The sequence below is a fragment of the Arabidopsis lyrata genome, assembly GCF_000004255.2.
Source record: "Arabidopsis lyrata subsp. lyrata unplaced genomic scaffold ARALYscaffold_5, whole genome shotgun sequence".
Lineage (NCBI taxonomy): Eukaryota > Viridiplantae > Streptophyta > Magnoliopsida > Brassicales > Brassicaceae > Arabidopsis > Arabidopsis lyrata.
Window position 1 is genome coordinate 1,974,843 of NW_003302551.1, and position 22,261 is coordinate 1,997,103.

At 37.0% G+C, this 22,261-nt stretch overlaps 4 protein-coding genes across 5 annotated transcripts; 2 read left to right on the forward strand and 2 right to left on the reverse strand.

Annotated features, from left to right (window-relative positions):
- Nucleotides 1-2,598: 2,598 nt before the first annotated feature.
- On the forward strand, nt 2,599-5,209 carry LOC9312960 (agamous-like MADS-box protein AGL3). 2 transcript variants are annotated; one of them, XM_002875180.2, is made up of 8 exons: nt 2,599-3,165; nt 3,951-4,032; nt 4,109-4,170; nt 4,238-4,337; nt 4,418-4,459; nt 4,541-4,582; nt 4,659-4,852; nt 4,944-5,209. In XM_002875180.2, the coding sequence occupies exons 1-8, from the start codon at nt 2,981-2,983 to the stop codon at nt 5,041-5,043; spliced, it is 807 nt and encodes a 268-aa protein (XP_002875226.1). In that variant the 5' UTR covers nt 2,599-2,980; the 3' UTR covers nt 5,044-5,209. The 2 variants fall into 2 exon arrangements, with proteins under 2 accessions (XP_002875226.1, XP_020879638.1); XM_021023979.1 differs by having other exon boundaries at nt 2,601-3,165; nt 4,947-5,209.
- An 80-nt stretch (nt 5,210-5,289) lies between these two features.
- On the forward strand, nt 5,290-6,890 carry LOC9311295 (universal stress protein PHOS32). Its single transcript, XM_002875181.2, has 3 exons — nt 5,290-5,893; nt 6,227-6,315; nt 6,404-6,890. The coding sequence occupies exons 1-3, from the start codon at nt 5,575-5,577 to the stop codon at nt 6,686-6,688; spliced, it is 693 nt and encodes a 230-aa protein (XP_002875227.2). The 5' UTR covers nt 5,290-5,574; the 3' UTR covers nt 6,689-6,890.
- A 3,273-nt stretch (nt 6,891-10,163) lies between these two features.
- LOC9312961 (ACT domain-containing protein ACR5) lies at nt 10,164-12,716 on the reverse strand. The gene is made up of 8 exons (XM_002876847.2): nt 12,606-12,716; nt 12,353-12,481; nt 12,080-12,152; nt 11,959-12,004; nt 11,695-11,877; nt 10,993-11,619; nt 10,798-10,902; nt 10,164-10,704 (listed from the first exon to the last, which is right to left on the reverse strand). Exons 2-8 carry the CDS (start codon nt 12,354-12,356, stop codon nt 10,372-10,374), a joined length of 1,371 nt encoding a protein of 456 aa, XP_002876893.1. The 5' UTR covers nt 12,357-12,481; nt 12,606-12,716; the 3' UTR covers nt 10,164-10,371.
- Nucleotides 12,717-15,457: 2,741 nt separating this feature from the next.
- LOC9312962 (protein COLD-REGULATED 15B, chloroplastic) lies at nt 15,458-16,811 on the reverse strand. The gene is made up of 2 exons (XM_002876848.2): nt 16,474-16,811; nt 15,458-16,030 (listed from the first exon to the last, which is right to left on the reverse strand). Exons 1-2 carry the CDS (start codon nt 16,677-16,679, stop codon nt 15,667-15,669), a joined length of 570 nt encoding a protein of 189 aa, XP_002876894.1. The 5' UTR covers nt 16,680-16,811; the 3' UTR covers nt 15,458-15,666.
- Nucleotides 16,812-22,261: the final 5,450 nt, after the last annotated feature.

Consider the following 22,261-nt stretch of genomic DNA (forward strand, 5'->3'; position numbering starts at 1 on the left):
AAGCCAGAAAAAGTTGTTGAAAAACATGTCTCAACATTTTAAAATGTGTCTATATGGTCCATCGAGTAACTAGGGTTTAAGACCATCATGGGGTCTAATGTAGTTCCAATTTGTTAGTCTAAATATACAGAAGAAACCTGCAAAACATCAGATCCTACGTTACATTATTTATTACATGGTGTTTGTAGTATCCTACAAAAAATATATATAATTACATGGACCGTATTCTATAGACCTATGGTTTTTATTATCTTGGTCTACAAAATAATATAAATTTGATAATATCGGACATACAAGGGAGCTCTCCCCAACAGAAGAGAGAATTGCTACTAGCTAGTAGCTACCCCAAATATATACATACATAAATGAACAGAATTAATAATATAGATTCTGAAAATGACTACTATTTTTTTCTTATAAATAGTAATAATAAAATAGTATTACTATAAATCTATAATATATAGTAGTCAGTCTTAATTAATATAAAACCAATTTGGTTATCTTTATAACTATGCAGCATGCAAGTAATAAATCTATTTATTTAGATTATTAGAATTAATGATTGTATAATAATGCAAATAGAGATATATAGATGTAGTAGCCAACAATCATTTGTGACAACATTAAGTAATTTGTGGAGATGAATTTTTTTTTTTTTTGGTTATTATGACTATTTTATATATTTTTTACAGTTATGTATTATCTACCCAATTATCCATATGAAAGATGGAATAGCACATTGCAAGTATTATCTCATATTTATTCTTTTTAAGATGTTTACTAAAGCATCTAATCAATATGTTTCATATATATTGTAAGGTGACAACTTGGAACCATAAAAGAATGGTGGAGGATAGCGAGTGCGTAGAAGATAAGGATCATTTTTACATGATAATCTTGGACAAGACATGCGCATATACATCAATTTTCCATCAAGAGGATTTATAAATAGATAATTTAGTACCCAAAAGAAAGAAAAACTAATATTCTATCGATGTATAGGTTGAACAAAATAACTAAGGTACCAAGTGAAATATGAGTCAGCAAGCAAAGTTAAAAAAAAAAGTTGTGTGAGACATATCACATGAGTAAATTAACAACAACCATCATCATCATGATGTAGATAGATGTAAGATGCCATGAGAAGAAGTGAGAAAAAAAAAACAATTTAACCTGTCAAATATTACCGAACCTTTTTCTTTAAGTGAAAAAAATATATATATTTGTATTAACCTGACAGTAAGCATCCTACGAAAAAGTTGAAAAATATTAGGATTTGAGAGCTTAACTGTTCATAAACAATTTCCATTTTTTTTTTTTATAACAATTTTCCTTTTTCTTGCCAAGATAAATCTGCAATCTTTGTTTCAAGCATCTACGAGCCATTGTTATAAGTAAATATAATATTTAGCTTGAAATCTAGAGTCGTTATGTGAATTTTATTAAAATATATACTGTACTTTTCGAAATCGATTAACAACTTTGATTAGACATAGTAAAATACATCAGTCTTCTTAAGAAGAAATCCTACACACGAAACCCTCTAATTAATGCTAGAGAAATTAGATATTGAATAAACCTTGTAAATAAAACTTCTGTTTAAATAGTAAATAGTACGTACAATTATAGCCGTTCGCCAGGATTCTACGCAGAGAATAAAGTGTCGCCAGGTCGTGGATCATTGAAGGTATTCATCAAGATTACGAAGAAGGAAGTGTAGTCTGTCGTGGATCTAGTAAGGGTCGGAAGGAATTGTCAGTTGTAGAATCGTCTATGTAACAGTTCTCATAATTTGCAATTAATAATAAATCCAGACGACAAAAAAAATAGTAAATAGTACTATATCAAATTAACTATTTCAGAGTGACATAATTTGTTTGTAACCGTATAGATCGGTTTTATGCATTAAAACGATCGTGAAGTAGCTGTCATACGAAAGAACTTGTCGGCAAGAGAAGCAAAGCAGAAAAAAAAAAAACATATCTTTTAGAAGCCTATCATTTTCTTACTTTGATTCACAAACACACACATTATAGTTGTTATCTACATAATCTAAACGTGTCAATACCTGAAAACAAAAAAAAACTTTATTTACTCTTCTTTCATTTCATGAACAATACATAACCAGATAATAGATAGGAGTTGGACTTGTGAATATGCTCTATTTAAGGCATCTTTATAGGTTATATTTAGAATCTTTTTCTTATTTCTTTTTTGAGCATATTATTAAACTATGGACTAGATCTGATGAAAGAAAGCAATCTATTTATATATTATGACAGAAGTATTATCTTTAAAATCCAATGGAGGAGAGTGAAAGAGAAAAGTTGAAGCATTTTGTTTGGACTAGAGAGAGAGAGAGAAAGATCTTAACTCTCCTTAGAAAAGTACTAGGAATCAATTTGTATTTTCTGCAAAAAAACAAAAAAAAAATATAAGAGAAAATTAATAATATATATATATTCCCTGATGAAGTAAGAATAAAATAATGTGGTATATATATATATATATCTGTATATATATATATATATATACAGATATATGTTTACAATTACTTTTTAGAATTTATGATATTTTATTTTGTTTTTTAAAAAAGGAAAGTTTATAAGATTGGATATAAGTTTGGAAGCTTTTATTTGGCCAAGAATGGCTTAGCATCTGCAAAACCAACACAAAGCTATATTCTCTAAAAAATCATTCCAACAAAAGAAGAACCTGAACACAGTTGGCCCACCACCACCACTACCACAATCTCCTCCTCCACCACCACCACCAGTCACCGGAAACTAATTCATGCCCTAGATTAAGAACAAGAATCTTTTTGAGACAAGATCTATAACACTCTACAGCTTCCACATTTACACTTATACACTTTATGTATATAAAGGTTCTTTTTCATCACTTGTGGGCTTAGTGATATAAAGGAAGAAACTTTTCTGTTGGGTTTGGTTTCTTGGTGAGAGAAGAGAGAAAAGAGAGGATGGGAAGAGGAAAAGTGGAGCTGAAGAGGATAGAGAACAAGATCAATAGACAAGTTACTTTTGCAAAGAGAAGGAATGGTTTGCTCAAGAAGGCTTATGAGCTTTCTGTGCTTTGTGATGCTGAGATTGCTCTTCTCATTTTCTCTAACCGTGGCAAGCTCTACGAATTCTGCAGCAGCCCTAGGTATAATCTGTAATCTTTGATCCACTTTTTCTTCCAAAGTTTCTATATTTTGATCCATTTTAGGGTTTTGATTCTTAAGGATTATGGAGGATATGAAAACTTTGCTGTCTTTCTTGATTTTGTTAAAATTAATTAATTAGTTGATTAGGGTTCATTTGTTTTGTGTGTTCTTAGTTTTATTATGCATAAATCTTGCTCGTAGATAGTGAGATAATTTAACAAAGGATGATCAAAGTACGTACAAAGGGTCTTAATTGCTCTAGATGATGATTAAAGCTAGAGACTATGGATGAAAAAAGTACATTAGATTTGTGTATATAAGCTATAAATATAGTTAAAGCTTTTACACATGAGATAGAGTGTTGTTGATATAGTTTCCAAAGGATTGATCCAAGTTTCCAAAGAGACAAAGAATTGACCTCTGGATATATACACAAAGCTGTAAAAGATATAAAAAAATACTTTGACTACTTCTTTAAGTTAGTATCTCTCTCAACTACTTATGATCTTATTAAAGTTAAAGAGACAACTGTGATGATATATACTCAATTTCACTACTTATCTTTTGCACATAAACAAAGTATTCTTCTTTTTGTTAAAAAAAAACAAATTCTTGCAAAAACATCATGAGATTGATACCCATCTTGATGTTCTTGGTTTTTATCATGCAGATTTTACAATGCTTTAAAGGTTTTTGTTTACCTTTTTGAAATATTCTCAAAATGAAATTCAAAGTTTGGTTGATAATATATGATAAAAATATGATCATTTGTTTGTATGGATAGTGGTATGGCGAAGACGGTTGACAAGTATAGAAAATATAGCTATGCAACAATGGATCCAAATCAATCAGCTAAAGACTTGCAGGTACATATCTTCTCTTTCAATAAATGGGATCAAAGACTGACCTTAAAGTTGTCCTTAATTTTATCTTGATTGGCAGGATAAGTACCAAGACTACTTGAAGCTTAAATCAAGAGTTGAGATCCTTCAACATTCACAAAGGTACTTAGCCTGATTCATTTATATGTAAATATGCTTACTCTTGTTATAAAAGATTTCTTCCTTTTAGGCATTTGCTAGGTGAAGAGCTAGCCGAGATGGATGTGAATGAGCTTGAGCAACTAGAACGCCAAGTAGATGCATCACTAAGACAAATAAGATCAACCAAGGTATATATAAGCTTACCAAATCCACAAATTTCTATTCGAATCTTTCATCCTTAATCATGGCGCGCTTTTTTCATTGCCAGGCTCGGACTATGCTTGATCAACTATCTGACCTCAAAACTAAGGTACATACTTTATACAATAAAAGTTACACAATGTCCATTAATAATCTCAATACAACACACTCTCATTTTCTCAATTTACAGGAGGAAATGTTATTGGAAACCAACAGAGATCTTAGGAGAAAGGTGGCTATTGGAATCTTTTATCGCAAGAAACTGAAACCTTTTGAGATCTCCTATAACATTCTTCTTTCTTTCTCAGTTGGATGAAAGTGATGCAGCACTTACTCAATCGTTTTGGGGAGGTTCTGCTGCAGAACATTCCCAACAGCAACATCAACAACAACAACAGCAACATCAACAACAACAAGGCATGAGCTCTTATCAATCAAACCCTCCAATTCAGGAAGCAGGTTTCTTCAAGCCTCTACAAGGCAATGTAGCATTGCAAATAAGGTATTCATAAACAAATAATCAAGAACCTTGAAGTGTTTTACCTTATACAATATGAAATATTTAACCTTTATAATTGTTTTTATATAATTAGCAGTCATTACAATCACAGTCCTGCTGCTGTGACAAATGCAAGCAACTCTGCAACAACATCACAGAATGTTAATGGATTCTTCCCTGGATGGATGGTCTGAAACAATACATATTTATATGTATACATATGTGTGTCCTCATTTGATTTTTGCCAGAGAAACATAGTTCATTATTACAAAACTTTGTTATATAATCAAGGCTATCATGTCAAACCCCAGATCATTACTTTTTTTTTTCTGCTCTCTTGAAATATATAACATTGTTACATTGTTTTGGGAGCTTTTTTTGTTTTATTTTTCGAATATCATATAAATTTGTCAGATTATGACAAAAATTCTCCGGATTAGAACATGCCTCAAGAATTGGATTCTGAAACAAGTAGTGCTCTGCATTTGTTTCAAGATTGTGATGTAATTAATTAAAACGACTAAATAATTATGAGAATTTTTGCCAGGTTGGATTAGATTGAACAAGTCCAAAATGTTGTTATTTAATCTTATTTTCATGGCAAGCACGTTCAAGAAATGGCTCCAACCAAAGCCAAACAAACAAAACAGTATTTAAAACACAACTAAAACTCTCAAAGAACAGAGAGAAGAAAACAAGAAACAGAGAGGAGGATTTTAGAAAAAATGGGGAAACCAGCTGGGTATTGGGTGAATAAGATTAGGACATCATTCAAAGGAGGATCATCGTCGAGCAAATCATTAGATGAAGGAAGTGCTTCTGGTTCAAGAAAGAACGGTTCGAAGCATAGTAAGAATCTGAAAGCAGAGGAAGCTAATAAGAGTGGTGAAGGAGGAGTTCAAGCTGAGAGTGGGAGGAAAGTGATGGTTGTTGTGGACACAACTTCACAAACTAAGAATGCTCTTCAATGGGCTTTAACACATTGTGTTCAAGATGAAGACAATATCACTCTCCTTCATGTCACAAGAACACCCGTAGGACAAGGTATATAACTATATATTTATACATTCTCATATGTTGCATTTACTCGAACCTTAAATTTAGAGGTAAACCATTAGAGCCAAAACTCGAAACCAGACTATATCTTGCTTAGTAAAACAAGGTGAAGACCGATTCTTTTGGGGTTTTAGGCTGATCGGGCCTCAGATTTTTCTTTGGGCTTTTATTGGGCCCAATTGTCTTTTGTATATTATTTTGATGTAATTTTAAAAATGTTTGGTCATAATTTGATTTTATTGAGTCCGGACTATAGCATACAATTTGACATCTATACCTTATTGAGTCTCTGTTAACAAATGTGTTTATTACATTTATAAGCTATAGATGAGACACAAAGGGAGAGAAACTCAAGGGCTCATGAACAAGTTCATCCATTGAAGAACTTTTGTCAACTCAAGAAACCTAACGTAAGCTTTAGGTTACAACAAATTGATATTGATTCAAAAATTCCCCTTCTTTGACAGTAGAGCTTACATGTGTGGGTTTTATTTTCAGGTCAAAACAGAGATAGTGGTGGTTGAAACGGCGGAGGAAAAAGGGAAGACGATTGTTGAGGAATCAAAGAAACAAGGAGCAGGCGTTTTGGTTTTAGGGCAGAGAAAGAGAACCTCGAAGTGGCGCGTGATATGGAAATGGCGTACCAAGGGAGGAATGGGAGGAGTGGTCGAGTATTGTATACATAACTCCGATTGTATGGCTATTGCCGTAAGGAAGAAGAGTAACAATGGAGGTTACTTGATCACCACGAAACGTCACAAAGATTTCTGGCTCTTGGCTTAATTTTTTATTTAACACACATTCATCCCAATTTTTTTTTTTTTCTTTTTTTGTAATCGAAACGGATCTTTTTTTTAAAAAATATACATGTTTTATGGATGATTGATGATCTGTATTCGTTATAAGACATTTTTCATGTAAAGACTTTATATTTGTCAATGTGTGTTATTGTGTTCAACCTCAAAGTATATGAAAGAATAGTAAACTAAGCAGAGATTTATCAAAAAGAGACAGAAATATAACAGAGAAAGAAGTGATCACATAGATCAAAATAATTTTATTATTGGTGTTTCATATGAAGTGTTCTTATTATAAATATTAAAGTTTCATCATATATGAAATATAAAGTCGAAGTAATGTATTATTACTTCAACATATAACGTTCATACGCTCCAAGATGATTACCAAATCCAATATCTCCTCCTCCACGCCCGACTTGAAACCGGTAGACACATGCTTTGGTGACGGCTCCAACGGTAACGACTGTAGTTGTGACGGCGGTTATTGTGAAACTGGCGTTGATGCCTATAATAGCTAGAATACACAGAACAATAATAGTTAGGAGACCCATATGATTTGATTTATCTCTTTTATTCTTCTACATTTCTTTGTTCATGAGTAGAATTATATATATATATATATATTCTTCTATATGTCTTGTATGGAATAGTAGAAGTTATTGGAACAAAAAAGAAGGGGAGGTCAAGATTTGAATGGCTGGTTTATTGATATATATCAGTTCAATTTCCTTGGACGTATCGAAGACTAGAGAATTTATTGTAATGTAATACTAATTCCCTTTGAAACTCGTTTCGGGTTTCTAAGCAAACTTTAGATAGACTACTCTTGGGTACTCTTTGAAAGAAGACGTCTTGGGAATTTGAATACTTCTGTTTATAATCAATGAACGACAAAGAATAGTTTGTACTAAAACTTGTTCCTCAAAAAAAAAAAAAGGTAAACCGTTCTCGACTTCTCGTAGTGATATTCAACGCAAAAAGATTTCTATCTGCCTATTATTACCCTGTCATTAGTCGTTAAACTCATAAGAATAAAACGCCAAAAGACATCGTCGAGCTCACAATTCGGTAGACCAAATCCAACTGAGAATTGGCAAGATAATCAGCAACCACATCTCTTTGCATACCCGGAGAGAGTCTATCTGTGGGCTGCACCTCTCCCAGGGGATTAGTCTGGACCCCTCCATAGATCTGGGATTCCCCTGAGTTATCAAAAAAAAAAAAAAAAAAAAAAAAAAACCACATCTCTTTGCAAACAAACTATTCATGCAAACTGGCTTGCAAGAGTATCCTCGTGAAGCTAAGATACAACTTTGGCTCTTGTGCTCGTTTTGCATGTCCCATTTCTTTATTTTATGAAATGTTTTTAACGTAAATATTTTTGTAGAACAATTATATTCACATTTAAAAAAGACATCACATAAATGAAAAAAAGGTGATACACTTCATAAATCTCATTACCAATATCAGTATCCCCTTTCACTATATTTTTGTAATTGGAGGTCGTATTATTTTGATGCAGCAGAAAATTTAAATTTCGTACGTGGTTTATGGTTGGCCATTCGTCATGTCATCTTGAAATTTAACAATTTAGGATCGATGAATATTGAACATAAGAAGCAAAATAGATTAATTTTTTTTTTTAACATAACATGGTACATATAACATAACACATAAAACCTAGCTAGAATTGTTATTATTCTTCTTATTAAAGCTTATAACATAGACCCGGAAATATTAACCCTACATACTCAAATATTCATTTGTTACGCATGTTTCGAAAATACCCTTTCGGGTCACTTTCGAAAACCTCCCTAAAAATTCGACCATCCTTTCCTGGTGCCTTCATGGTCTTCTTGTTGGGGCCTGAACCCATTCCAGAGAATAGACCGGCAATAGCTCCGACGACACCTATTACCGCCAGGGCGGTTCCAAGAAATGACGTGCCTTCTTTGTCGTTGTTGTTATTGCTGTTGTCGCTCATTTTGATATATTTTTGATAATCACAATTTTTTAGATTCTACTTTAATTTACTTTTGGAGAGGAAGTGTTACATGTGATTTTTATAGCTGTGGATGTGATCCCAAACGATTTGTTAGATGAATTAAAATCTTAGTTCAATTTACTAGGAAGAGATCTTAATTACGATTTTGTATGAGAATTTAATGGTACAGTTCGGAGTTGATTGGCATTTTCTAGGTATTGGATACAATACTTCATAACTTCAATTGGGAATTGAAACCAATTTAAACGTACCTGGTCTATAATTATCTCCAAAGGTGATGAATTATATTTGCATGTGAAGATAAATAATGAAAATTTACGATAAATTGTTCTTTTTAATTATTCTTTTCTGTATGTTGTGATGATATGATGATTATAGTATGACATTGATAGCATCATGATGATGATGATGATGTTATGTTTATGATGAATATAATATACTGATGATGGAAATGTGATACAATAATGATGTTTATGTTAATGTATATATGAGGGAAAAAGAAAAACCAGAAATCTTGAGAATCTTTGTTTCACTTAAAAAAACTCAACTAAAAGTCAAGAATCTAGGATAGTCCAAAATTGATATGAATGATGATCAAATTGAGATTGGTCTGTCTCGTTCTTTTGTGCCCCTTCTGGTTTGTAATCTGGTTAAAATAGGCCTAGCTTGTTTATTTGTGTTTGCATGTGCATTTATGTTTTCTTTAAATATTAAACATTTTTAGCAAATATTATTTTCTTAGTTGCAAATGTAAACGTCGTTAAATATTTCTACAGAAGAAAATTTTTTCGTTTGTGTATTACTCTTTCTAAATATTTTATAATTTATTAAATAAAAATATCATATTACTAAATAGAAAATTAGAAATGGTACGGTGTTTGAAACAATTGAAACTGTATTCTTTCTTTTGAAATTTTAATTCTTTATTTATTGTTTTTTTTTTTTTTTTTGTCTCTTATATGGGTTTCTTCTACTTTGTTTGGCTCAGTCTGTAAAAGTCCTTCCATACCATTTCTTTTGTCATTTGGCATTTGTCGGGGCTGCCGGAACATTATTTTATACCAAACGAGAGAATTATCAAATTTGCCGTCCAAAAATTAGATGTAAATAAAATGATCGTGATGAGGGCAATACACATCACAACAAACAATTTTAAATTGTATTTTCTCAAAAAAAAAAAAAAAAAAAAAAAAAAGAGAGTTCGTGGGTGCAAGTTTTTCTTAATTTTCATACAAAAATAAAAATAAAAAACAAAGAAAGTTATGGATACAACGAGTGACACGTGGCAACAGAGGTGTGGCACACCAATTAAAAGGATCATGATTATCTATTGTTTTTTTTTTTAATTTACATAATAATACTGATGATGAGCAATGCCAAAAAAATCTATCACCTTCTGAAATAGATGTATCAATCAACAGGACCAATCAAATGAGATTTACCAAACCAGCGATTATAGAAAACGATCGAAAGTGATTGGTAACAACAATAAATCAAGAAAAATCCATCCACAAATATAAAACCAGCATTTACTACACAAGAATCTATACTATAAAACCCTGTAAAAAGAATCTAACCTTTACTTTCCTAAAAGCTTTATCTACATATTCACACAATGTACTATGGTTATTTACAAATAGAGGAAACACTTCTTTCAAGATTTAAGATCTGATCAACCCGAAATTGACGAAAGATCTCGACTTGAATACCCCGAAAAGAAATCCTGTTGGTGAATCTTGAGGACTCGTTTTTGCGTCTGTGTTTCCGCCTTTCACTTGAAGTATTGTCTGACCAATGACTTGTCTAATGGATTCTATGGTCTTTGCATCAACTTGGTAGCCGGAAGCATCTCTCACATAGAATGTGTTAAGAGCTTTGTCTCCTTTTGTTTTCACTTCAGCTCTGGTGACTGTAAGACTGTTTTCGCGGAAAATCCGAGTAACATCCGAGAGTAACCCGACTCTATCTGAGGTGCAAAGCTCAAGTTTCAAGCCCTAAAACACATGGAAACAAGAACCAAAATGTTAAAGCCACAACACACAAAAGTTCTTATGATTCTTCTTCAAGCAAATGACAACAGTTTCTACCTCAGAGACTCTTCTTTGGATTGCTGCTTTTAGACATTTGATCACTCGCTGTCTTTCTGCCTCGGATTTGACTGGAGATCCATCCGTATGTCTTATGTAGTACTCCTACAAAAAACCCGAGAATTCAGATGATGGTACAAAAAACATGTAGATCAAAATCAAGAGCTTAAATTGAGCCTAGTGATATATACATACCTGATAAGCTTCGGGGCCTTCAGCATCAATGCTGGCATGTGAAACCACATAATTCATATCCGTCAAAGTGAAGACGGTATCAAAAAGAAGCTTTGGTCTATCTTTACACTTGATCATCACAATGGAGTAATCCAAATCATGCAAATTGGAGACATCCACATCTGGAACTACTCTCCCACATTTATCCTCATCATCAACATTATTCTCCCATTCATCGTAATCTCTATCTGCAAACATCAATTGATGAAGCTTACGGTCCGTGTGAGTGTCATCGAGAGCAGAAGAAACCATGGTCTTCGGTTCACGGAATCTTCTGCCACTGCTTCCACCTGTAAGCACATAACCAAGAAGTTTCCTGATTTTGGACAACCTCTCTGGATCAGTGATTGCAGAGCAGGTTTCTTCATCGGTTACTTGCAAAACCGCTGCTGCTTTTGCTCTATGCGTCCAAATTTCAGCATTTACCACATTACATTGGAGGTCCATAAGAACAGCACATAGCTCAGACAACAAACCCGGTCTGTCAGTTCCTGTTAGCTCAATCACAGTGTAGTCGACAGATTGTTTAACCCCGATAGTTGATCTCATCGATGGACTGAAGCAAGTAGACTCATCAGGACCAAGAGACTGCAACAATCACACAACAAAAGAGTTAACAACCATATCGAATAGAAAACAAGAGACGATAATCGCTTTACTTACTTTACGGATATAATCAAGAACGATTTCATCGGTGACTTTGTTCCCATCTTGATCAGTAACATTGAAAACATCCATAAACCAGCCACCATCAGAGGAGATATAAGCTTTCTTAATAGTGAGATTAAGCTCAGTCAAAACTTGAACAACTTCCAGAAGTATTCCATGTTTATTCGCACTATCCACCTAAAACAAATCACAATGTTTTATGTCCACGAAATCAAAACCTAATCCGGTGAAAATTAAAACTCAGAGAAGTTTCAATACCTTAATAACAGTGACATCTTTGCAGACTTCGTTATCGATCACAACCCTGAAAATGATAATCAAATTAAACTCAGTCTAAATTCGAAGAACAAAACAAACAATTCCAAGTTAGTCAAATTACCTTGGTGGATTCACTCTTCTGATGAATTTCGCAATCTCATCATCCATATTATATGAATAGCTCAAGCAAACATCTGACAACAAACAAAACCCAATTCCATATTAGATTCATTCAAAACAGAGATTAAACCCTAAAAGCAATAAAAAGTCGAAGCGAAACAACAAAAGACCCAAAATTGAACAAAACCCAGTTCCGGAAAGTAATCAACAGATAAAAATTTGGGATCAATCATCGAAATTGGGTAACAAAAAACAGAGAGTAGTTAACGAATACCCATTCTCGATTGATTGTGTGAAAGATCTTCGCGCCAATAAGAAGACAACCCAAAAAGGGAAAATTGATTTCTTCCCTGATCGGATTGTCTCTGGTGGAAGAAGAAGAAAGAAGACGAAGACTTTGCAACTGAAATTGCCAGAGAAGAAGAAAGTTTGTTAATTTTATATATAACGAAGAAGAAAGAGAAGAGATTGTTTAAAATAAAAATAAAAAAAAAAAGAGTGAGAGAGATCGAAAGGAGATGAATTACAGAGAGTGAGGTGTGTCTGACACAAATTTGGCCGACACGATTCTCCTCAAAACCTGCAATGAAGAAAGAAAAAACTAATTTTGTTGTGTTTGTGATGAGGATTGAGGAGGATTCTACTCATAAATACCCGATGCGCACGTTAGCAGCCGCCCTTCTTTTTCATTAAACCGGTTTTACCGGTTTAGGAGATTCCTCTTAATTAGGTAGTAGATTACAGACACTGACAGCACTATTATTTTTCTTTGGTTTATGAGATTTCTCTTAATATAGTAGTAAATTAGTAAATTATAGACAATAGTATTTACTAACAATATTTTGGGTTATGAGATTTCTCTTTATGTGGTAGTAAATTACAGACTATGTTTTGGGTTATTAGAAACAAATTGATCAAGTTTTGACTCAATATTTTTCTATTCATGGAGATTTTAAATGACAGTTGAAATATATTTTTTGGGAGTATAGATAGGAAAATATTAGAAAATACACCAATTCACATGGCCAAAAGTGCAATTATTAAAATTAAATCTTTAAATTCTAATTTTTTCCATAATATATAGAGATCAACTGTCAAGCCAAACCAGTGACGCTAACACCTTAATAAAAAATATAGCATCATGATTCATATAGTCTTATACGAGCCAAAGAATCACTCATGCAAATTAAGAGATTTGAGAAATAAAAGAAGACTGAAAAAAAACATAATTCACATTAACTTAACCAATCATTAAGATATTTCATGGAGTAGTGATTTATGATAATATTGTCGTTCTTACATTACCCGGATTTACCACAAATTAAAGTACATGTTTGTGGACAAAAGACATATTTTTGGATCTAAGCCCTAATTATCTCAATCCGATGAAATTATATTGTATACTTGTAGAACTATTTTGTCAACCAACAATAATATTAAAAGTTCTTTTACCGGATCTAAAAATGAAAAATAATACCTTAAGATAGCACCCCCAAAAAAGTAATTTGTTCTGAAATATCACAATTGTGAAACAGTTTTTCAAAATATCACAAACTAAAGAATGAGAAAAGTTCACAAATCTGAAGTTCGTGGTATCTTTGGAATTTTATGATTTTGATGATAGATTTGGATAACAAAGCATAGAATGTGGTAATTCAAAACTATATTTGAAAAAACATTTGAAATTTTTTTAAGAAATATTTCAAGTTTTGTGTGTTTTACCTACCATATTTAGGATTTTCTGTATTTCAATAATTTCTCTTTTCTTGAATTGGCAGAATATGTCATGTACAAATATACACTCCAAAGATTTTGGATGTTTAGACTTTAGTGGTATCCAACCAAAGCGGCAAAACAAAGAACATGAACAATTATGCACTTAACAAGGACCAGAATCTAAGGAAAAATGTTTCATATATGTCACGCTAAATTTTCCATCAATTATGGTGAACTTTCCATATCTTTTTACCAAGATGACAAAAAAGTTTATATATTATCGTCTTCAACTTTTAACCATGTGTTATTCGTGTAAATGTAGAAGTTGTGAACAACACACAACGTGGATTTACATAAATCGATACACAAATGAACTACTTCCGTAATTCTATAAATTTCAATTCATATATATACTCAATATATCATAGTAAGATACTCATAGTAATTAAGTATTCAAAAGCAAGGAGATTAAAGTGAAAATTTGTGTATAGAAAGAATTTGGATAACTGAGTTAACAGAATCCGCCGCACACAAATTCCGTTGACATGCTTGTGATAAAACATAGTTTAAGATATTAATTAACATCAGAAAAACTCTAGTTGAGTTTGATTACTGACTTAATTTGTAGTACTATTAAACAACAACCTGATGGAAAATGAAATTATAATAAAATACAAAAGAAGGTGGAAAAGCATGCTGTTTCTAAGGTCAAATGTTTAGGGAGAAAGAGAAATGCGTATAAGGAGGGACCATGCCGGCCGCATGTGGCTCTGCATTGCCCATTCTCTTCTTCTCTTAAAACTTTATATATATATGATACATATTTCATAGTGCTTTTTGTAGCACAACCTTTTAAGTCTATTCTATAGAATAAATTTGAAAGGGTTAAACTTTCCAAGAGTCCTAAATCCTAATCATCATATACTGATTTAATGAGTTGAGTTGACAATACCAAATTTTGCAAAACCAATATATAGAGAGAATTTTGGTTCGATTTTTTTAATGTGACATTTAGACAATACATATATATATATATATATGTTAAAAAGCCTAAACCAAACTGGATCAAACAATATATTCTGCTATATATAAATATAATTTTTGGTGTTTGCACATCGGAAATTAAAGTCTATTTAATTTATATTTCCCCTGTTTCAAAATATAGGATGTTTTAGAAATTTTTTTTTGTTTCAAAATATAGGATGTTTTACAAATTTTTATGCAACTTTAAATACATTTGATATTTTATGACCTTTTATATTCTTCAGTCTTTTATATCATTGGTTGAACTTTTTAAAATTAAATATTAAATGATAATTTTTAAAAACAAAATTAAATTTCTTAAAGTGTGTGTTTTTAGGTAAAATATCATATATTATGAAACAGAGGGAGTAGAAGTTTTCTCTCGATGTTTAATTTCTTTCAAAAACTATACTTTCTCCGTTTTTATTTATTTATTTAACGTTTGAAGTTTTTGCAGACCGATTAAAAAATTATTTTTTATCCATGTACGTATTTAAACACGATTCAATCAATAGCTGAATATATAGTCTCCGATAGTCTTATAATGGTTAAAAACGTTTAAATTATATCAATATTGCAATATTTTGTGTTTCGTTTACTCTGTATGGCTTAGTTATATGTAAATATATGAGAACTTGAGAAGTAAAGAATTTCATTGGAATAATTAAATACTACTTTATATAAAAGTTTACTTATACACACATAGTAAAAACAGCGATATTATTTTCTACATTGCTTCAATATGTTTATTTGTTTACGGCTCCAAGTATATAACATGAGAATTGTCTGTCGGAAATTGGTTGTTTTCTTGTGGGTTCGAACCTCTAATGAAATGACCAACACATTAATCTATGCATCAGTTTTTGGAGGCAATATTGCTTCTTTAGCCTCCGTTGCTTTATCTCCGACGTACTTAGACGTTTTGTTTCTCATATCCGTTGCCGAATCTTTGATGTCACCGGCTTTTTCAACGATAAAATCTTTGGCTTTGTCGGTCCTTGAAGCAGTTTCTTCCTTCGCCTCTTTGCCTTTCTCGGTCACATACTCCGAAGCTCTCTTTGCATTTTCAGCCACCGAGTCCATTGCTTCACCAGCTTTCCCAAAAATGTAGTCTTTTGCTCTCTCCATCTGAGTTTGAAGCTCTTGTCCCTTTTGAGCAGACACGTTTCCCACATTACTTCCCTTCTCCTTCACGTACTCCGAAGCTTTCTCTCTATTATTTGTGTGTGTGTGTGTGCGTGTGTGTGACAATTACACAAAATTATTACAATGAATAAAATGGGTATTTAGTGAAAACTTTATATTGTGTTAACAACTTCATCTTAAGCTTATATATACTAACAAAATTTTATCCTTTAATGTTTAAATTTTATTGAAACCACATTTATGTGTTATATATGTTTCACAAGTATACGAAAAACATCTCATAAGAATAAGTTTAAATTTTCAAAAGATCAACAATTTTTTCTAAACAATTTATTTAAGAAATTGATTAAAATTGGAAAACAAGTGACTAAAAAAGTGATGCGGAAACATATTACTAATTAAATCATAATGTGTATCAATTTTCTATCCTAATATCTCTTTTAATTGTATTACCAAATGATATCATCGTCTACGATTTGTTTGTTATGTTAGAGTATATATAAGACTTACGAGGCATCATCAAGCCATTTGGGGTCGTTCGTTGAGTTGCCAGCACCTTTCACGGCCGCCGAGACCCATGACTTCTTGCGCTGAGGAGAAATGATCACATTCTTCCGGCTAACTCTCATAGCTCCACCGCCAACTCCGCTTCTCTTGCCTCCACTGATCAAGAACGAAGGACCTAACCCACTAAGCACAGCTCCGGAGATCGACATATCTCTAAGATGTGTAAATGTGTGTTTTTGGGAGCAAACAGAATCAAAGGAAAGAGTTTAGTTTGTTAGAGGAACCAAGTGAGTCTTTAATTTATAAGGAACCTCAGAGGCTGACGTAAAGTAGTTTCTAACCAATGAGAATCAATGAGATTCCTTTGTTAGTTCTTAGCTTGACACGTGTACTCAATTTTACAGGAAACACGTCGGCTAACAGCTTAAAAGAGAAATTTAAGTTGACATTGTTGATGGTGGGTTTTAGGCTCGGACCCAAACCTCCTGTCAAGGCCCATCATCTCCACGGCCTAGCACTCTTCAAAGATAAACTGAGGCCCGTTTAAGGCCCGTTAGATGCTCCATCGATTAGAAGGGCAAAAAAGATATTTCACACGCACAGGGTACCCTACCCCTGTACCCTATAAATAGAAAAAAAGAATGATTGGAAAGGGGGCCCGAAATAACCGCTTTTACAGAGAATATCGTACAACCGTCAGAGCACTTTGCGGCTCGGCTCGTATACTCAGTTTTTAGCTCGTCTATTTTTGTAGTCGTCGGCTCGTTCTTTTAATAAGAGATTCTTCTTTCACCCTTAATATTCCGAATACGTACTTGTGTGATTTTGAGGATCAACAGTTGGCGCGCCAGGTAGGGGAAAAGCTCGAAGATTTCTCTAAAAACTACGAACCGACGAAACAGTAAAGATGACGGACGCATTCCACAACGCACTCGGCGCAAGTGCCTCCAGCTCGGGAGGAGAAGCATGCACGCCCGCAGCCGCACCGCCTTCGCTACCCCCGACGCCGGAAGGACCAACCGCGGCAGCTACAGGACCGCACCCAGCTCCACTTCCTGACGCTCAGTTAACGCCCTCGAACGGACGTAACGCGGCGAACCCGCATGTCAACGCCAGAGCCGGGATTAACCAAAGGAGTCAGGGGCGCAGCGAACCAGACGACCTACTCCAAAACATTCTCACACATCTGAGCCAGCAAGAGGCAAGAACGAACGTGCGACTCGAGTCTTTGGCAGCAGCCCAGGCTTGCGCTTAGGACGAAATCAACCGCCTAAACGCAAGTCAGGCACAGGGTGTCCGACCCGCGCAAAGAAACCAAGGATCGGCTCAGCAAATTCAACATGTTGCTTCGTCAAGCGAAAGTGCCCAGGGCCAAGAGCTCGCCGAACTACGACGCATTGTTCAAGACATGAACGCAAAGGTTCACAAGGCCACAAGCGCCGCACCAGAACTTGACCGCATCCTGGAAGAAACGCAGCAAACTCCCTTCACTCGGAGAAAAACCAGCGTCTCACTCCGAGGACGCCAGAAGATAAAGCTCGAGTCCTACAGCGGGAAGGGTGATCCAAAAGAATTCTTGACGTCGTTTAGCATTGCAATCAACCGCGCCGAACTAACCGACGAGAACTTCGAAGCAGGACAATGCCAGATTTTCACCGAACATCTAACCGGCGCCGCCCTCAACTGGTTTTCGAAACTTAAGCCGAACTCGATCAGCAGCTATCGCGAACTGTCCGTAACGTTCCTCAAGCATTACTCGCCACTCATACAGAACCAGACATCGAACGCCGACCTCTGGTCCCTCACGCAAGGACCCACAGAGTCCCTTAGAATATTTATCGATCGCTTTAAAGACATCATTACCCGAATCGTTGTTCCAGACAAAGCCGCGATCGTAGCTCTGCGCAACGCGGTGTGGAATGATTCAAGATTTAGGGACGACATCACGCTGTACGTACCAAACACGCTCGAGGACGCGCTCCATAGAGCAATAAGGTACATCGAGTTAGAAGAGGAGCAGCTCGTCCTCTCACGAAAGCACGGTATAACCAAGACATCAGCTCCAAAAGAAGCTCCTGCTGTAAAACCAGCAGAGCCAAGACAACATCTAGACCGCAACATAAGCCAAGGTAGAAAGCCGGCCACGTTTGCCATAAATGGTGAAGGCTCGGCGCCCAAACCTAGGAATAAATGGGTGAGAGACACCGACGACGTTGTAGCAGGGATAGTGTATTGCGAGTATCATAAAAGCAAGGCCCACGCAACGGAGGATTGCCGCTACCTGCAAGGGCTCCTCATGGCTAAGTACAAAAGCGGGGGCATCGCAATCGAATGTGACCGAGCCCAAGGGGGGAATAAAAACCAAAGACGGAACGAGGCCACTGCTCGGCAATTCCTCCAAGATCGAGCCGACGGAGCAGCTGGAGGCGACGATCAAGCAAACGATTCGGCCAAAAGACAGCGCCAAGGCAAAGCTGTCGCCGACGCTCCCGTCGTCGTCCGACAAATCCATATGATCATGGGCGGCCTTCAAAATTGCAACGATTCGGTCCGTTCAATCAAGCAGTATCGAAAGAAAGCCGAAATAATGGAGACGTGGCCAGTAGTAACGCCGAGCCAACCTTCCGAGGAAATCGAACCCATTTCTTTCACAAAAGAAGACCTCGTCGGAGTCGACCTCCCTCATAATGACCCCCTGGTCGTTGAGCTCATCGTCAGCGATAGCCAAATCACGCGCGTTATGATCGATACGGGCAGCTCAGTCGATCTAATTTTGAAAGATACTCTCACCGCGATGAGTGTAGCCGACCGACGTATAAAACCGCGCTCCCGACCTTTAGCCGGATTCGACGGGGACTTCATCATGTCCTTAGGCACCATCAAACTGCCCACATTCGTTGGTGGTACGATCGCCTGGGTGAAATTCGTTGTCATCGATAAACCGGCGATATACAATGTAATCTTGGGGACGCCGTGGCTACATCAAATGCAGGCCGTCGCGTCTACCTACCACCAGTGCGTCAAGTTTCCTACTCATCAGGGAATCTTCACTCTCAAAGGAAATCAGCAAGTAGCGCGGACGTGTTTCCTGATCGAACACAAGAACCGCGCCGAAAAGAAATTATAGCAACCAAAGAAAGAGGAGCCCGCGCCCAGCTCCGCAGTAGTAAAGGCACCGAGCAAATCCTACGAGGAATCAGAGCTAAGTCGAACGGAGCTTGTGAATATCGACGCGTCGGATCCACTGCGATGCGTTAGCATCGGAGCTGAAATTAGTCCAGAAATCAAAGCGGCCCTTGTGGCCCTCCTCAAAGAGAATTCGTCAACCTTCGCTTGGAGCGTTGAGGACATGCCGGGAATCGACCCCTCTATAACGTCCCACGAGCTAGGCGTGGACCCGACATTCAAACCTGTTAAGCAGAAAAGACGCAAAGCAGTAAATGACGAAGTCAAAAAGCTACTAGGCGCCGGCTCCATCATCGAAGTCCGATATCCAGAGTGGTTGACAAATCCCGTCGTAGTAAAAAAGAAGAACGGTAAGTGGCGGGTGTGCGTCGACTTCACCAATCTGAACAAGGCGTGTCCAAAAGATAGCTACCCTCTGCCGCATATCGACCGGCTCGTCGAGGCCACATCAGGGAACGAACTCCTATCGTTCATGGACGCTTTCTCTGGATACAACCAAATTCTCATGCATAAAGACGATCAGGAAAAGACGTCCTTCATCACCGATCGCGGAACGTACTACTACAAGGTGATGCCTTTCTGTCTGAAAAATGCCGGAGCAACGTATCAGCGCCTCGTCAACAAAATGTTCGCCGAACAGCTCGGCCGAACTGTCGAAGTCTACATCGACGACATGCTCGTTAAGTCATTGCAAGCTGACGACCACGTTCAGAACCTCCGACAATGCTTTGATGTGCTAAACAAATACCAAATGAAGTTGAATCCGGCCAAATGTACGTTTGCGGTAACTTCCGGTGAGTTCCTGGGTTACGTCGTCACCAAGAGAGGGATAGAAGCCAACCCAAAGCAAATTCGCGCTATACTGGAGTTACCCTCTCCCAGAAACGCCAAGGAAGTACAACGGCTAACCGGCCGGATCACGGCCCTCAACCGATTCATCTCAAAGTCTACGGACAAATGTTTGCCGTTCTACAACCTCCTAAAGCGGAGAGACAAGTTTACCTGGGACGACGTAAGCGAGAAAGCATTCGCCGAGCTTAAGACGTATCTGACGACGCCACCGGTACTCGCAAAACCTGAGAACGGCGAAACTTTATTCTTATACATAGCTGTATCCAGTTGGGCCGTCAGCGGGGTATTAGTACGAGACGACCGCGGCGAACAGAGACCAATCTTCTACGTAAGTAAATCGCTAATCGAGGCCGAGGTCCGCTATCCTACAATGGAAAAAGCCGCGCTAGCAGTCGTTACGTCGGCGAGGAATGATAGCCGTGCTTACAAACCAACCTATCAAAACCGCGTTACACAGTCCAAGCCTGTCTGGAAGAATGACCAAGTGGGCCGTCGAAATCAGTGAATTCGACATCGACTTCCGGGCTCGACCAGCCATGAAATCTCAAGTTCTCGCTGACTTCATCATCGAATTACCAGCAGTGGACCCGGACGACACCACACTAAGCACCAATCAGACGAATGGTACTTGGACCTTCTATTAAGACGGCTCGTCCTCTTCGCATGGATCGGGTGTCGGCATCAGGCTTGTCTCCTCAACCGGCGAAATGTTAGAGCAGTCCTTCCGGCTACGTTTCGCGGCAATAAATAACGTCGCCGAATACGAAGCACTCATCGCCGGACTCCGACTCGCAATTGGAATGAACGTCCGACGACTCCGTGCCATGATCGATTCACAGCTCGTAGCAAGTCAATATAGCGGCGACTACGAAGCAAGAAATGATAGAATGGACGCATACCTCAAGGTCGTCCAGCGTCTGTCCAAACAATTCACAGAGTTTGAGCTAACCAAGATACCACGAGGAGATAATGCTCCCACAGACGCTCTAGCAGCACTAGCCTCAACGTCCGACCCAGACCTTCGCCGCGTCATACCAGTCGAAAGCATCGACCGCTCCAGCATTGAAGGGATCGAATCCGTCAACCTTGTGTGCAGCCGCGCCGCACCAGATCCGATAAGCGACCCCGACGATTGGCGCCTCGAAATACGCGATTTCCTCTCAGATGGGATGGTTCCGGTAGACAAATGGGAAGCACGGCGTCTACGCGCCAAATCGTCAAAATACACTCTGTACCGCGAACGCTTACTTCGGTACAACGCCTCCGGGGCAGTCCTCAGCTGCCTCCATAAGGCGGACGCGGCAGAAGTCATGAAAGAGACACACGAGGGAGCAGGTGGAAACCATTCAGGAGGACGGTCTCTCGCACTCAAAATCAGAAAGCTCGGCTACTACTGGCCGACGATGATCTTGGATTGTAAAAACTATGTGCTCAAGTGCGAGCAATGCCAACGGTACGCCCCCGTCATCCACCAGCCGACCGAACTAATGAAAGCCGGTGCCGCGCCATATCCTTTCATGCGGTGGGCCATGGACATCGTCGGTCCACTTCCAGCTTCGCGGCAAAAACGCTTCATCCTCGTCATGACTGATTACTTCACTAACTGGGTCGAAGCTGAATCCTATGCAACGATCAAAGCCAAAGACGTACAGAACTTTGTTTGGAAATACATCATCTATCGGCACGGCCTACCGTACAAAATAATCATGGACAACGGCTCGCAATTTATTTCGTTACAGTTCGAAGCTTTCTG

Bases quoted from the DNA above. Each gene is read 5' to 3' on its own strand.
- LOC9312960 (XM_002875180.2), top strand. From the start codon at position 2,981: ATGGGAAGAGGAAAAGTGGAGCTGAAGAGGATAGAGAACAAGATCAAT. The intron at 3,166-3,950 runs GTATAATCTGTA...TTGTATGGATAG, and splicing joins GAATTCTGCAGCAGCCCTAG to TGGTATGGCGAAGACGGTTG. The intron at 4,853-4,943 runs GTATTCATAAAC...TTATATAATTAG, and splicing joins AATGTAGCATTGCAAATAAG to CAGTCATTACAATCACAGTC.
- LOC9311295 (XM_002875181.2), top strand. From the start codon at position 5,575: ATGGGGAAACCAGCTGGGTATTGGGTGAATAAGATTAGGACATCATTC. The intron at 5,894-6,226 runs GTATATAACTAT...TACATTTATAAG, and splicing joins AAGAACACCCGTAGGACAAG to CTATAGATGAGACACAAAGG. The intron at 6,316-6,403 runs GTAAGCTTTAGG...TTTTATTTTCAG, and splicing joins GTCAACTCAAGAAACCTAAC to GTCAAAACAGAGATAGTGGT.
- LOC9312961 (XM_002876847.2), bottom strand. The intron at 11,878-11,958 runs GTATTGAAACTT...GATTTGTTTTAG, and splicing joins AAGATGTCACTGTTATTAAG to GTGGATAGTGCGAATAAACA. The intron at 10,903-10,992 runs GTATGTATATAT...GGTTTTTTGTAG, and splicing joins AAGGCCCCGAAGCTTATCAG to GAGTACTACATAAGACATAC.
- LOC9312962 (XM_002876848.2), bottom strand. From the start codon at position 16,679: ATGTCGATCTCCGGAGCTGTGCTTAGTGGGTTAGGTCCTTCGTTCTTG. The intron at 16,031-16,473 runs GTAAGTCTTATA...CACAAATAATAG, and splicing joins AAATGGCTTGATGATGCCTC to AGAGAAAGCTTCGGAGTACG.